Below are 14,192 nucleotides of genomic sequence, written 5' to 3'. Positions count from 1 at the left end.
GAGAGTGAAAGAGATGGAGAAGTCTTTTCAGAACTGTCGCTGGTCTTGGGTCCCAAGATCAGCCAATGCTGTAGCGGACTCTCTTGCGTCAGCAAACAATCCGGAGATATGTAATGTTATTTGGGTTGATCGACCCCCATCTTTGGTGCATGTGCTGAACAATGTAGGGGGCGACGTTTCGCATGGTTGCTGCGTCCTTCTTGTACTCCTCAACATTGTTTATTTTGCTTTGTTAGCTTTTGCTTGCCTCGTAGGCTTTCCTTGTACGTTTTGGCATCTTTGTCCTGGAATATCATTCTCAGTTACCAAAAAAATCTCCACCTTCTTGGGAACTATTTTCTCCCTTGATTTTATCGTATATGCTTTTAGGTTGCTGATGCTCGTGGTTAATGTAGAATCAACATGTTATTGCTTCTACTACGTAGATCAACATCCCAAACCAACTGAGATTATTTTGGGGAATGCAAAGTGTAATTTGTTATTTATGTTTGCATGATGATTAGTCAAATGTTTTCGAGTTTTGTCGATGATCTAGCTTTTGTTGATTAAATTCACTCGGAATTTCAACTCCCAGCCCCTGCAATAACCCATTGCTGTAGTTAAAAAGATGCTTATTTTTAGTTATACTTTCTGAAATTTCATTTTTATCGCATTTTATCCCATGTAACTCAAAAAATCATCACTTTACTTTCTGAAATTCAAAATTCGTTATACTTTGACTTGTGAACTCTCTTTTCTTCCTAAAACTTATAGGTCGCCTTTTGAAACGTATGCAGGATCAACACTCAATAAAATTATGTCACATGTGCAATAAATTTGATTATAAATCTTCATTATGCATTAACATTCAACAATTAGAGAATATTAAGTTTAAAAAAAAAATTGAAGAGATGAAAAAAAAAAATTAATGATAATAAAAATAAAAAAGTGACTAGTCTGGCGCACTTAAATCAAACTCACATAAAAAATTAACAAATCTAAGACAATGTGGAGCAAATTTTGAGTTTTATAAAGACGAGTTTCAAGTTTCAGGAGGTAAAATAGGATCAAAATTGAGTTTCAAAGGGCAAAGTGGAGCGAACTATGAGTTTCAGAGAGTAAAGTGGCACATTTTGAGTTACAAAAGGGTAAAATGAGATTAAAATCAAGTCGCATAGGTCGTAGCTAAGAATAAGCTTAAAGCTAATAACCATTCGGTAAAATTTTGGTTGAAAATTTGGACAAATGAACTCATTGTTTGAATTTTTATTCTTCTTATATCCCAACATTGAGCAAACCATACCATATCGGTAAAATGGCAAAATACAAGAATGGAAGTATGTTTTCAGGCTGCGCTACCAGGGTGCTTAATACTCGATTTAAATGTACATAAACTCCATTTGGCTGGTCAATAATCGGAATTTTTTTTTTTTTTTTTTTCAAAAGAAAGAGTTGAGGTGTACTGTAAATTTGCACTAATCTCAAGATTTACGTTGAGTTTCCTCAAGTTCTGACTAAAAAGTTACTGTACAAAATTCAGGCAAGACAATGACTTGATTCCCTTGCCGTCAATACGATGAATGAATATCGGTTGCGAAAAACCCGAAGCAGGCAACAGAATCATATTGCCGGTACGTTCCTCAGGAGGAAAAGTCTATCTCTAAACTTACCTTCAAATAGGACGACCCACTATTGCGCTTTAAACTCGCCAAATCGATGCTTTTCTTCATGCAACTGCTTTAATACGTAATCCATCTCCGGAAATGCCGTCAGAAGCAGCAGCTCAAGAAGGTCAAAAGCCAGTTGCTTCAAACAAACAGATGACTGTGCAAGGAAAACAGAAATGTTACAACTGTCTGAAAGAATCCAGACACGACAAAACAGGTGGAAAGAAGAAATATGCGAGCATTGTTAACTTTCTTAAAACAATAATTACCTGAAGAAAGTAATAGAGATCCTTAGCACATTTTTCATATTCCTTACTACCAACGAGACCGACAATAGCAGCAGGTGCATTATCTACATTTAAAACCAGAAAATTAGAGTATGCCATCGACATTTCCAATATCAGACACAAGATGTAATACACTGAGGGCAAGTGCAGAGAATAATTAGGAGTTTTTCTGGACAAAAAATAATACCAATCATTAGTTCATAGACAAACTTTGCGCGTCGATCTGCCTCCTGTTGCTGGTCCTCGTCAAGTCTAGGTGATGAAATTTCTGTAGGTTTCTGACCCTGAGGTGAATTTTGCGATAAGTTGGTAGTCTGTGGCGGTTTTCTCTTTGGATGCTTGGTTATAAATATTCCATCAGGCCACAATATCTGTTAAAATCATGTTAACAGTAAATTAACACCAGCATTGAAGTCCTCCATTTTAAAAATTATTGTCAAAACAAAAACTAACTGAAGCTGCAAAGATTTTGAATAACTTAGAAATTACGGCCTAGCACCAAAGGTGTCGTGGACTCGGAAGAACTTTTAATGTCATCTATTGTTCACTTTACTATAGAGTACACAAGGTACCCTTTTTAGGGCTCATACATATACGAAACGTCAAAAGAGCTAAACTAATAAAGATTCTAAAAGCAAAAACTTGAAGACATATATCAGGTGACGTAAAAAGATCCAAAGACAATGAACATAAGGCTCCGAGACTTCAAATACATGATTAAATTTTATTAACTATAGTCTCCGTTCATAAAAAAAGAAAAAATTGTACACAAAAACTATACCCTCAATTATGTGGTGCTTGATACGTGGATGGGGATACTTATCATTCTTTGGACTTGGCTCCCGCATCAGTCAGGTTGTTTCATTTTTTCCCTCGCTACTCTTGATAGTAGGGAATATTTAGGGCCTGTTTGGTATTCAATTGGAACCCAATTTTTTTAACTCAAAAACAGTTTTTCAGTTTCAAGCCAAGAATCCTTGTTTGGCAGGGCTTTATTTAGAATTGAACTCAAAACCAACGTGAAAAATAGCCTATATATGAAAAAAACAAAGAGTCAGGTTTTAGAGTTTTCAAACTCAACCCACTCTCTGCATCCTATCCTTCTCTCTCTATCTTATCTACCTCCTCTCTCTCTCTCTCCACTCTCTTCCTCTTCTCTCTCATCTTTCTCTCTCCTCTCTCTTCTCAGTTCTCTTCTCTCTCCGTCCTCTTTTGCTCTCCTCTCTCTGCTCTCACGCCAGATCTTTTTTTTTTTTTTTTTAATTATTTTAATTGTGAATACTTAAAAAAAAAAAAAAAAATGAATTTTATACCAAACAAGTTTTTGAGTCTTGTTAAAAATTGTTCTTACGAATTTTTTTTTCTTTTAAATGATGAATTTTTTTTAGTAGAATATCAAACGGGCCCCTATATTATCACTAGTAATAAGCCTTACAGCAAACGAAATAAAGATGCATTAACCTAGAACCTATAGAGAAAGTACAATGCTAGATTTATACTCTAAAATGCTATTATAGTAGATCAATCCAAATCCTAAAGATACATGAAGAAATATTGCGCATGCTAATATTCTGGTTTTGGGCTTTTATTTTTTCAGTTAAAGATGGACAAAATAATAATAATAATAAAAGATGATAATGTGAGGGAGGGATGAGAAAAATGGATATGGGACATTCCACAATAATAAGCTAAAACTATTTGAAGTACTCCTTGGTTTTAGTTTCATGTATTTTCCCTCATTTCTTCTTCACAACACTCATAAGGTCATACCTCATCCCCCTCTTTTCTCCCAGATATTTTACCCTCTTATCTGTTTAACTTAAAAATAACTAAAAACTGAAAACACTAAGTTATCATATGGGTTCTTGTTGAATCATAGATAGAACTAAAATCTCTATGGGTCCCTTTAGGAGCATTTAAAAAAAAAAAAAGAAGGAAAAGGAAAAAGAAAGATGAGGTGAGTGTGGGAGAAAGGTGCAAATACATAGAAGTGTGTGGTTTGTAAAATAAAACTCAAATGGTTTTAAATAATTTTCAACTTTTAGTTTTATGTACCATGCTTTTTTTTTAATTCATCTCTCTCACCTCTCCTCTTTACTTGTCCTTTCTTCAATATATTTCCCCTCTCTTTCTTTAACTGAATATAAGAAGAAAAAATGTTATTGAAAGAACCCTCAAGGTTTGATGTGAGCCTACATAATCAGTTAGCATTGTATATTCAACGAATCTCATCCCACTACTAAAGAAAATGAATAATTCTGTAATGTTGGCTACGCACAAACGCTGTCACCAACTGCGGAACTACTTAGGTCCTAAGCAACTTTTTTACGGTCACCATGATAATAACTGAAAACTGAATAAAGTTGCAAATGCAAAAGTATTGTAAACCTTCTAAAGAACCAAATCTCAATCTACGAAATATTTAATGTAAGCCTACATAATCACTCTGCAAGGTATATTCAACAAATCTCATATTACTCCTAAAGCAAATGACAAATTCTGTAATGTTGGCCACACAACAAATGCTGTCACCAACTGCTTTGCATTTGAACTACGTAGGTCCTAAGCAATTTTTTTAACCATCACCATGATAATAACTTCAAACTGAATAAAGTCGCAAAATCTAAAATATTGTAAACCTTCCAAAACACCAAATCTCAATCTATCAGAGTTTTTATAAAGTACAGGATGAAGAAATTAGAGTAAATTTACTAGATCTCTGATGTGAGCTTTCGAAAACTCATTGGAAGCAAATGACGTCAAAAAGTACCTGCTCAACACGCTTGATCCCCGAAGCAACCACCAATCCCTTGCGCAGAAGTTGAATTTTCTCTATTAACCAGTCATCGAAGGCATCACCCATCCCTAGCTGTAGTATTTGTTTGGCCACCCAAAAAGCTTTTCGCCTATCAGTTCAGAAGATATAAATGATATTACCACTTGTGCTTGTTCAACTTAACACCACAATAAGACAAGAGGGAATGATTCTGCAATCATATTTACAAAATACCTGATCCATCCACCATCTTGGAGCTGAAAAATGACATCTACCAAATCTAATATGGGAACACTTAAATTTGGAGGTACCCACTGCATCAAAAAAGACACCTCATTCAGTTGAATTATTCTAAAAGTACAGCTACATATGGGTTTCAAATTGTAAACTCACTATATGTCAGGAAAGGAAAACATTATAAAAACAAATTGCGCTTAGAGTTTTACCTCTGTAGGAAGTGTAGGGACTGTATCAGTATCAAGAAACGATTCAGATTCTTGTTCCTCTCTTCCTTTTATGGTCTTACCCAAGTTTGTGACAGAAGATAAACTTTTTTTTGCTCTAGCATCTGAATCAGTGCCAGAATTAATGAGTGACTTTCCAATTTCTTTACCAGGACTTTTTACCTGGGAATGAGAAACTTTTGTGTTCACTCTTAACCCATCATTATTCTTCAGTTGTAAAGCAGAACCCTTAACTCCATTACCCGTATGTTCCCTCGTCAAGAACGGATCAGTCACCAGCCCATCCATATTTGAAACCTTTTTGCTCTTTTCAGATGGCTTATCATCTAGGTCAACTAGACAATTCCCAAACGAACAAGGAATACCAGAGTGAGAAAGAAAAAGGAAACAAGAACAAACGAATTCAAACTTATGCATATAACTGATTTACCTGACAGTGTTTCGATTATAGAAAAGGAATTTGTAAATAGATAAGTCTGCATTTGAAAGATAAAAAAGGATAAGTATTTCTCGTAAATTTTCAAAGATCATAACTGCCTCCCCTGTTATCAAAATCAGTAAAAAGATTACTGAACCTGGGAGTCAACACTTAGAAAGTCCCAAACTTCAATGGATCCTGAAACTCTTGGAAGCTGCATAAGTTTCTGAGAACACCAGATGAGAGTTTATGAGCAAATAAAAGCTTAAGGCATGAATATTTTTATCCAGAGAAAAAAGGAACAAGGTTGCTAAATAGAGTGGAATTATTCCACATAATCCGGATTGAACATTTTGATTCAAACCACAATCAGTCCTAAATTTCCAATTTGCCATCACAAAATGAAACTCAAAACTTGTAATTCCAAACACCCTTGGTCTGAGAACTTCAAAACATTCTTCATGTGTAACATGTTTACTCCATATGTCCTCATTTCATGCGCATGTTTTAACAACTTTAACACACCCAATCATCCCTGATCCTTATATTCGAGAAGTACGGGGACTCTTCCTATCTCATCTAAGTCTCAATGTCTCAACTTTGTTCCTGCCCGTGTTTGAATGTTTATTCTTCTAATGGTTTGCTTTTTTTTTTTTTTTTTTTTCAATATTTAGGATGAAATAATGTTTTGGTTACATTACCAGTTCTTTCTCTCACTTTTTATTGTGTGAATTAAGTCACTTTCTCTAGTTAAAAATTATGAGTTGAGAGTTGTTTAATGTCTTTGTCAGAGTGGTTCCAACTTATAACAATACCAAGAATTTTCCATTGATTCTTCATAAATTCCAACACTTCCAAAAAATATTAGGATCTAAAGAATTTTCCAAAATTCTGGAAATGGAAGCTTAACTTTAAAATTGGAATTTAAATGTCCTTTGAAATTCCAAAACCTCCAGGAACTATCTTTTTTCCCCAAAAGCTTCTAATTTGATCCTACCTCCGGAACCCAATACAAATCAATGTTCCAGTCAATAAACACTCATGTACATGTGCATGTTCTTAATCCACTCAAAGTACAGCTGAATGAGTTTTAATCAGCTAAACGTGACCTAGAAGTTTGTGGCGAAGCATTGAAAGAACATTGGCATCACAATAGGAATATAGAGGGGCCGGACAGAATCTTAATTACAGTAAGGTTGAATATTCAAATTTTAATTTTACATTTAGATAATAAAGTTGACAAACATGTTCAAAATCAAATAATTTATGAAAAACAAAAATGAGCAAGAGCAAGATTGAGTTGTTAACCTTCACATATTTGTCAAGTGATTTACATCGTTCCTGAATGACGGCTAAATCCAAACCAGTTGACAGAAAATGCTTTGGTGGCAAGTGTAGGTTGTACTCAGGAAACTCTTTTAGACGCCGATGTAGCTCCTCAAAATGACTAAACCTGTAGGGAGAAGCACAATAATTATGAGTTACCAAAGCAAAGGTACAATGGAGACGTATGCCTCATCTTCTTATAACGTTAGAAAAATTACATTTACAATTGAAGGATGAAAGAGAAAAATTAGAGAACAATCTTAGCACCTTCTTTTGATTGACCAACTATTATTATTTACATCCGTAACAGATATGGAGTAAACGGCAAATGTTTTTGAGCCACTCTTCACAATATTTGCACCCAATACCTGCAATAAAAAATGAGTGTACATTTTTCTTTATCCATCAACATACCATAAAACAACATTGAGCGTGCTGACCAAAGCCAACCTATTAAGATTTAAGGTAAGTACCTCACATTTCAACTTGAAAAAAGAATCCACTGCTAGAGAATTTTTCAGGGAATTAAAATTCAGGCTCTGACTATCTGCAAAAGATAAAGTTGCAGACGAAGAAGTGGCTGCCCCACTGTTAATTCTACCCAAACTTTCAACGTCAGAATCATCGCTAGAGTCCTCAATATTTGCATCTCGATTTGGAGACTTAAGTATGTCCTGTCCATCTCCAGACAAGAACCTTGTTCTCTCTACCTCTTGCCAAACAGGCACTTTCTTGTTGCTTGGTCTAGATCTTTTCTGGAAAGACTGGGTTTTAGACAATCTGTTAAAGTGAAGATTCCCTTTACCAGTCCTTTTCCTAATATGGCGTTCAGAATTTTCAAGTGGGTGATGAATGTGAGAAATTGTCATATTTCTATTACTTCTACCATCCCAAACTTTAGTTTCAGGAGAATCAAGACCTGTAACACTGTCTGTCTCTTCATCTTCCGAAGTATAAGCAGTACTGCTTCCTGATTCAAACTCGTCCAACCACATGTGGTTGTGTTCATCATCATCCTGATATGAAGAACCTTGAGAATAACTTGGTATGTTATGAGCTCTAGGGTGGAAATTGTTTTGAGAAATGCCTCTATCAGAAAGATTGAACTTAGAAACATTTTCCTTATCTTTGGGCCTAGGTTTTTCCATAAAATTATCTACTGTAACTGACTTCCCACCAGAAGAATGCTCAATTATTTCACCTTCTTTCTTTCTAAAATTCCTCCCTTTAGCCCACATGTTTTCAAAATTTTCAGGAGTAAGGGCTTGAGTCTTTCTGCGTGACATCAGATCTAACATATCTCCCCATTCTCCTCCCGAGCGGTTCTGTTCTACACCCCTTTCATTGCTAGTGTGGGAGTTCATTCGCACTGAGCTCCACGAACGGGAAGATTGAGTATCAACCAAGAGCAATGGATCTTTTGATCCATTTACATTTGCGGGTGTCTCCACAGCAGTTCTAGACTGACCATTTTTTAATTGCACAAGTTCAACACCAGTAACAGAAGGATCTAAGAACCTAGAAAAGTGATCAGATGATATCTTTGAGGGCCCCTCTGGTTTGGACTGAGATGCCTCTTGTACCGCAATAACACCTTTAGGCTCGGTCATTTTAATGACCAACAATTCAATTCTTTCATTAATAAACCTGTCACCAAAAAATTGAAGAGAAATGATACCGACAGTAGTTCGTAAGTAAACATAACTCAAACTAAAACATTGAATACCTGGGACTAGCCAAGTTTAGGACAGGTCGCATTACTGCACAAGCAAGTAGTTCTCTGACAATATAACGGAAGAGAGTGCATTGCAGATCTTCAGGCCTGAATGAGAATGAGATCAGGCCATCCATCAAATGCTGCAAGACCTGCAGATGAATGGAAAAGAAAACATGGTCACCACTATTGAGAAAGCACGTTACGCACGACCATACCCCAGTCCTTCAGGTAAAATTACAGATTAACTAAGCTAAGTATCAGAAAGGAAGGAAAAAAAACCTTGTGCTCAGATTCAGCAGAAAACAAAGCAGGGTGCAATTTGTTTTCAGCAGACAAGATAAGTCTTATTTCCATATCTCGTTTTTCAACTGTCAGGCATCCCGACTGTTGCGTTTGAATCTTTGCTTGAGCTATGCGGAAAAGCTCCAAGTGAAAGCATATGAGATTAATAAGATCCCTGCAGCATCATAAACAATAGATCTTCAGTAATCATTTAGTCAGTCTTTTATAGCACCCTGTTGTGCATGTTTATAAAAAGAACCTTGTGAGAAGATCAATTAGATTTATATTCCTCATGCGTGCTGAAATTTCCCCAAGAACACCATTCATGATGCACGCGAGTTCTTCTGGACCTTGTCTATCCGGTGTTAGACGAGAATACCAGAGATCGGTCACAAACTCAGAAACTAGATGCCGGGTGAAGTGATCAATAGCTTCCTCGACAACAGGAGAATTAACTTTCCTTCTCCACTCAGACTTTTGACTAGTTTTAGGCCACTGAATAGGTTTGTTTTGAGAAGTAGTATTTGCTGATGGTGGCTTGCTGTTGTATGCTGCAGCTTTTCTTCGCATGTCATAATCTAGTGACAAATAACGAACTATGACAATCAACGAGGCGGCAGCAGGCAAGTTCACCCAGACAGAGGAGCTCGTCACTGAAATTAAAACAATAATAAGCCGCACCTCGAGTAGTCAAACTGGCTTCTAACACCAATAATCAAACAAAACGCAGTCAAACAAAACGCAGCTGAAGCATGCAGTCTACAATTATAATGAGCCAGAACACCAGATTTCCGGGACCGATAATGTAACCTCCACTCGTTTAACCGAGGAAACTGGATAAATCATTAAATGGGTAATACTATTTTTTTGATAAATCATTAAATGCACAAGGAAAAGGCGATCACTTTCTTATTCGAATTGAAAGTATTTTTTACTCAAGACATTTCCCACAAAATTAAAAGGAGAATAAGAAATTAGATTCCATATAATGCACATTGACACAGTAATTATCACACTTAAAACCAAAAGGCCAAAAGAAAGAACAGCAGAAGAAGAAGAAAAAGAAGAGCTTACAGGACATAAGGTATGACAAGCCAACGACGCAAATGGCGAGAAAGACAATCCGCTTCTTGGCTTCCTCAACGAGGTCCCGGACGGCCACATGCTGCCTCTGCGTGCTCATTTACAATCAAGCCCAGGATACCCAAATCCAATCCCGCGATTAACCAATCCTAGTCCGGCGGATCACAATGACGATCGGCTCCAACGCCCAGAAAGAATCGAATCGATTGAACTGCATCACGAGGACGACCAAGAAGGGGGCTGAGGAATTGGTGTCTGTTTGGTTGCAATGAGAACGAGAGGATAGGAGTGAGACGGTGTTCGGGTTCCACGAGAGGACCGTTAGGTATCGATGTTCGCCTGCCGCTGCTGCTCGCTTTTGCTTGCGTGGGCTTCTTTTTTCGTTTATGTGTCACTTTCTGTTGCGTGGGACACGTTTTTCGATGGATGTACATCAGAGAGAGACCCTGTGAAGATGTGTGTCTGGATTTCTGGGTGTTGGAAATTCAACTGCCACGACACGCCATTGCTGTCAATATCAATTTCCCATTTCTTGAGGGGATGAAAACATAAATGGAAATGACTTTTCTTTGGCCCAAGATTACAATAATTCACGTCCATTGTTGTTAGGCTTTATGTGTTCTTTACCTAAAAATGTGCAAGTGAGGATTATAGGGCACAATTTTTTCGTTTTTGGACAAACCATAGCGTTATGATGAAGTTCGTATGCTCGAGCATGGTCCATTACTAATATCATTGATATTTTCCTAACTTAACCACTTATTATTAAGTGTTCAATTTTATTACAAAATGCATTGATATATTAGGGGTGGAAACTGTCATATATTAATTTTATATTATTTTTTTATATAACCGATATGAAATTCTTTTATATTTTAATAGTTTTGACATTAATTGTTTGATATTTTATGAGATTTATAATCCTACAAATTGAGAGAATTCTCTAAGGCATGTTACTACATTCAAAATGTGTTTTAATTGATTAAATGCGAACTAGTGAATGGTGACTATGATTAAGTATGTGCTTGAGGGAAAGGAAGACTAAAAGCTATGTGAGTAATGATCTTTGACATGTTATGTTTCATTGGAAATCCCTGAGGCAAACGTTGGAAGGTTTAGGTTATGTTTTGTTTGTTTTGTTTCGTCTTGTTTACTTTAGTTGTTTTGTTTTGCTCGAGGACTAGCAAAGGTTAAGTGTGGGGGAATTTGATAGGAGCATATTCATGCGACTTAATTAGCTTGTTCTCGTGCATTTATGTTGTGCTTACTTAGTTATTTTAGTGTTTAAGGCCACTTTTGTGTATTTTCAGATTATAAGGCCAAAGTGTGCAAGAAGATGCAAATTGGAGTCTTTTGGAGCGAAAGAGGAATGAATGAGTTGAAGACTTGAAGAAACGACGAATTCCTACTCCAACGATGAATTCCTACCAAAACGAGGAATCCTACTCAAACAAGGTTTCCTACTTGAAGTAGGAAAGTTAACCCTAGGTTTCCCGTTTTGGTAACCTTTCCTAAACTTAAACGTTCGTATTTTCTAGCCACTTTGAAGGCCTTGTATGCACTTTAGGACACAAAACAATGGCTCTAGCCCACTTTAAACCCATTTGTCGTGCCTTAACCATATTTCCCTTCCCTTGCCGTGCAAGGGGGGGTATTTTAGGCCCATTCTATGCACCTAGACCCTAATCCTTTTCCTTGCAGCCACCTTGCCCTTTTATTTCTGAATTAAACCTATTTCCTTCCCCTAATTCCAGCCATCTTCCCCACCTTTCCAACCTAGCTGCACCCTACATGCATTAAATAGTCATTCTTTTCATATTGCAGCCATATTCCATACACTTTCCACCATCCTTTGCCGTGCATTCCCCTAATTCCAGCCATCTTCCACACCTTTCCAACCTAGCTGCACCCTACATGCATTAATTAGTCATTCTCTCCCATTAATTAATTCAGCCACCATCATACATATATTCTCCCATTCACTCTTCATGGGAAAAGACACATTCATCACCAAAATTCCCAGCTTTGCCGTGCCTTCCTCCACCATTCCAGCTACTATACAAACCTTCCTCCATCACTCCACAACCTTGCCGCACCACCAAACCTCCCTAAATCCATCCCCAACCCAAAATAACATCCAAAACACCCCTAGACCATCTCTGCCGCAGCAAGGAGAAGGAGAAAGAGGACTTTAAAACGTGCAGAAATTCAAGTGGATTTCTTGGGCGTTTTAGGTGTAATCCATCCTTTGTTCGTTATGTTTAAATTCAATTTTATTTCTCTTTTTGTGAACATGAAAGGCTAAACCCCCTAGTTAGCTAGGGGGTGATTCGAAACCATGATTATATATGTGAAATAAGTTGATTACTTCCAGTTATCGTTGCATAAGTTTTGAATACAATTTGCTTAACCGTTTGATTTAGAACTTATTCTTGTATGTTGATTGAGAGTGCACGCTTAATTTGCATGCTTGAATTTGGTGCTAGGATATAAGTTTGTTTCACCTAATCGTTATGAATTTATATTCACAAGTAGTGAAGGTTGCTAGTCACGATCATGTTAAGTAGATTCCTGGCAAGCGTATCATGCTTTTCATAGTTACAAATGTCTTGTCGATGCTTATGATTTCCAAAGAACGTAATGATTCTAACTTGTATCATTATCATGCTGTTCATATAGAGAACTTGTTAGGAATAATTTGTTTGCGATGCATATTCATCCAATTCAATGATTCTAGGAAAATCTGAAGGTTAATTTAAGCGGACCTAATTAACTTGGAGTGTTGAGGTTCATAACTTGTTGAATTGATAACTGGAAATTGATTTACGTTGCACATATTTCATGTGTGGAGAAGAACCCCTTAGCTATTCCATCATCCATTGATTCATCACAATTTCGTCTTAAAATCTGTTTTCTTTACAATCTGCCCATTTAGTTTAAATTCGTCCAACCACAATCCCCCCATATTTTGCTGAGTCTTAGTCATTCAAATTTGTTTTATTTTGTGTTCTTAAGCATTTGGAGTCATAAACACTTTCAAATTTGTCCAAATTAAGTTCTAGTTTCTGTTTGAGTCAATTTGATTGTTTTAGGCAGTTTTGAGTGTTTCAAAGCTGTTCTGAGTCATAGTAGTCTTGTTAAGAGTCTTTAAGTTTAGTTTTTGTGTTTTTGAGTCAATTCAAATTAGATTAGCACCCCTAGTTAATCCCCGGTTAGAACGATCCCTACTTACTTCATTATTACAATTGTCACAAATAGGGTTTAATTTGTGTGTCAAGTTAATTTTCACATCAGATTCATGATAACCATATCGTGAACTTCCTTGTTTACTCCAATAATGAAGTCAAACTTTCTAAACACTAATGATTTAATCTGAGCAATTTCAAGGCGAATCAGCTCTAACTAAAATGTTGTAGACGACATTCTTGTAAATCCCCAAAAATGTTGTAGTTGTAGAAAAATTAGGACCCCTACAAGGTGTTGCGAAATACGATGTATACTTGGTCTTGTCGATTACCATTGATATTTTGTGCTAACTTTCTCCACCTTAGCCTTATTCCTTACAAGTTGACCAGCAAAAAAGTAAGTTTCATTTGAGTTGTGAATGTGATTAAGTTTATGACAATTGAGATGTCTCTTTCTGACTATTGTTCTTACATTTCTTGATGTCACCATTAATTTCAAAATCTACCGTGATACTTCACTGAATGATCTGGCTGCATGCTGATGCATCATGGTAGGGTAACTGTTTATGCCTTCTAACAACTGGAACCACATAAAGTGAACTATTTTCCTATGACTTTGAGTTGACAATTACTACCTTTACAGTAGAAAACTTGATGGTTTCTGTATGGAGAAACATGCCAAAATCTTCATCGACTCCCTTAAACCCCTTAAATACATCTTCATTCGGAAGGAGCTTGATTGTAGACAACGACGATGGAAGAAATCAATCAACGTCTACAATTGCACCATTGTGTACTACCCCGATTATGCAAACATAGTTGTTGATAATCTCAATAGAAAAGCATGTGGATGACTCAGTCGTTATATCCTATTTCAGTTATGACTCATGGATATTAATATGATGTTACTTACAGATCATCAAGAAACCTTGTTAACTAATTTCCAAGTTTAACTCTTCCATTTTTGACTTGGGATGAAAAAGGAGATTTCTTAGTTATTAAGCAAAT

General features: G+C 36.4%; 1 protein-coding gene across 1 annotated transcript; it reads right to left on the bottom strand.

The window, feature by feature from the left end:
• Window positions 1–1,225: 1,225 nt before the first annotated feature.
• Window positions 1,226–10,545, bottom strand: LOC137739476 (uncharacterized). The gene is made up of 15 exons (XM_068479051.1): window positions 9,991–10,545; window positions 9,176–9,569; window positions 8,914–9,091; window positions 8,644–8,783; window positions 7,391–8,564; window positions 7,185–7,285; window positions 6,900–7,044; window positions 5,749–5,817; window positions 5,604–5,649; window positions 5,156–5,508; window positions 4,944–5,023; window positions 4,704–4,839; window positions 2,121–2,304; window positions 1,916–1,998; window positions 1,226–1,803 (listed from the first exon to the last, which is right to left on the bottom strand). Exons 1-15 carry the CDS (start codon window positions 10,097–10,099, stop codon window positions 1,669–1,671), a joined length of 3,327 nt encoding a protein of 1,108 aa, XP_068335152.1. The 5' UTR covers window positions 10,100–10,545; the 3' UTR covers window positions 1,226–1,668.
• Window positions 10,546–14,192: the final 3,647 nt, after the last annotated feature.

The sequence above is a fragment of the Pyrus communis genome, chromosome 7 (genome assembly GCF_963583255.1).
Source record: "Pyrus communis chromosome 7, drPyrComm1.1, whole genome shotgun sequence".
NCBI classification, from domain to species: Eukaryota; Viridiplantae; Streptophyta; class Magnoliopsida; order Rosales; family Rosaceae; genus Pyrus; species Pyrus communis.
This window is presented reverse-complemented; position numbering and strand designations above follow the sequence as displayed.

Excerpts from the sequence above, each read along its gene's own strand:
- LOC137739476 (XM_068479051.1), bottom strand. The coding sequence starts at position 10,099 with ATGAGCACGCAGAGGCAGCATGTGGCCGTCCGGGACCTCGTTGAGGAA. Across the intron at positions 9,092-9,175 it reads CTAATTGATCTTCTCACAAG|GGATCTTATTAATCTCATAT; the intron begins GTTCTTTTTATA and ends ATGATGCTGCAG. Across the intron at positions 7,045-7,184 it reads AGTTGGTCAATCAAAAGAAG|GTTTAGTCATTTTGAGGAGC; the intron begins GTGCTAAGATTG and ends TTCTCCCTACAG.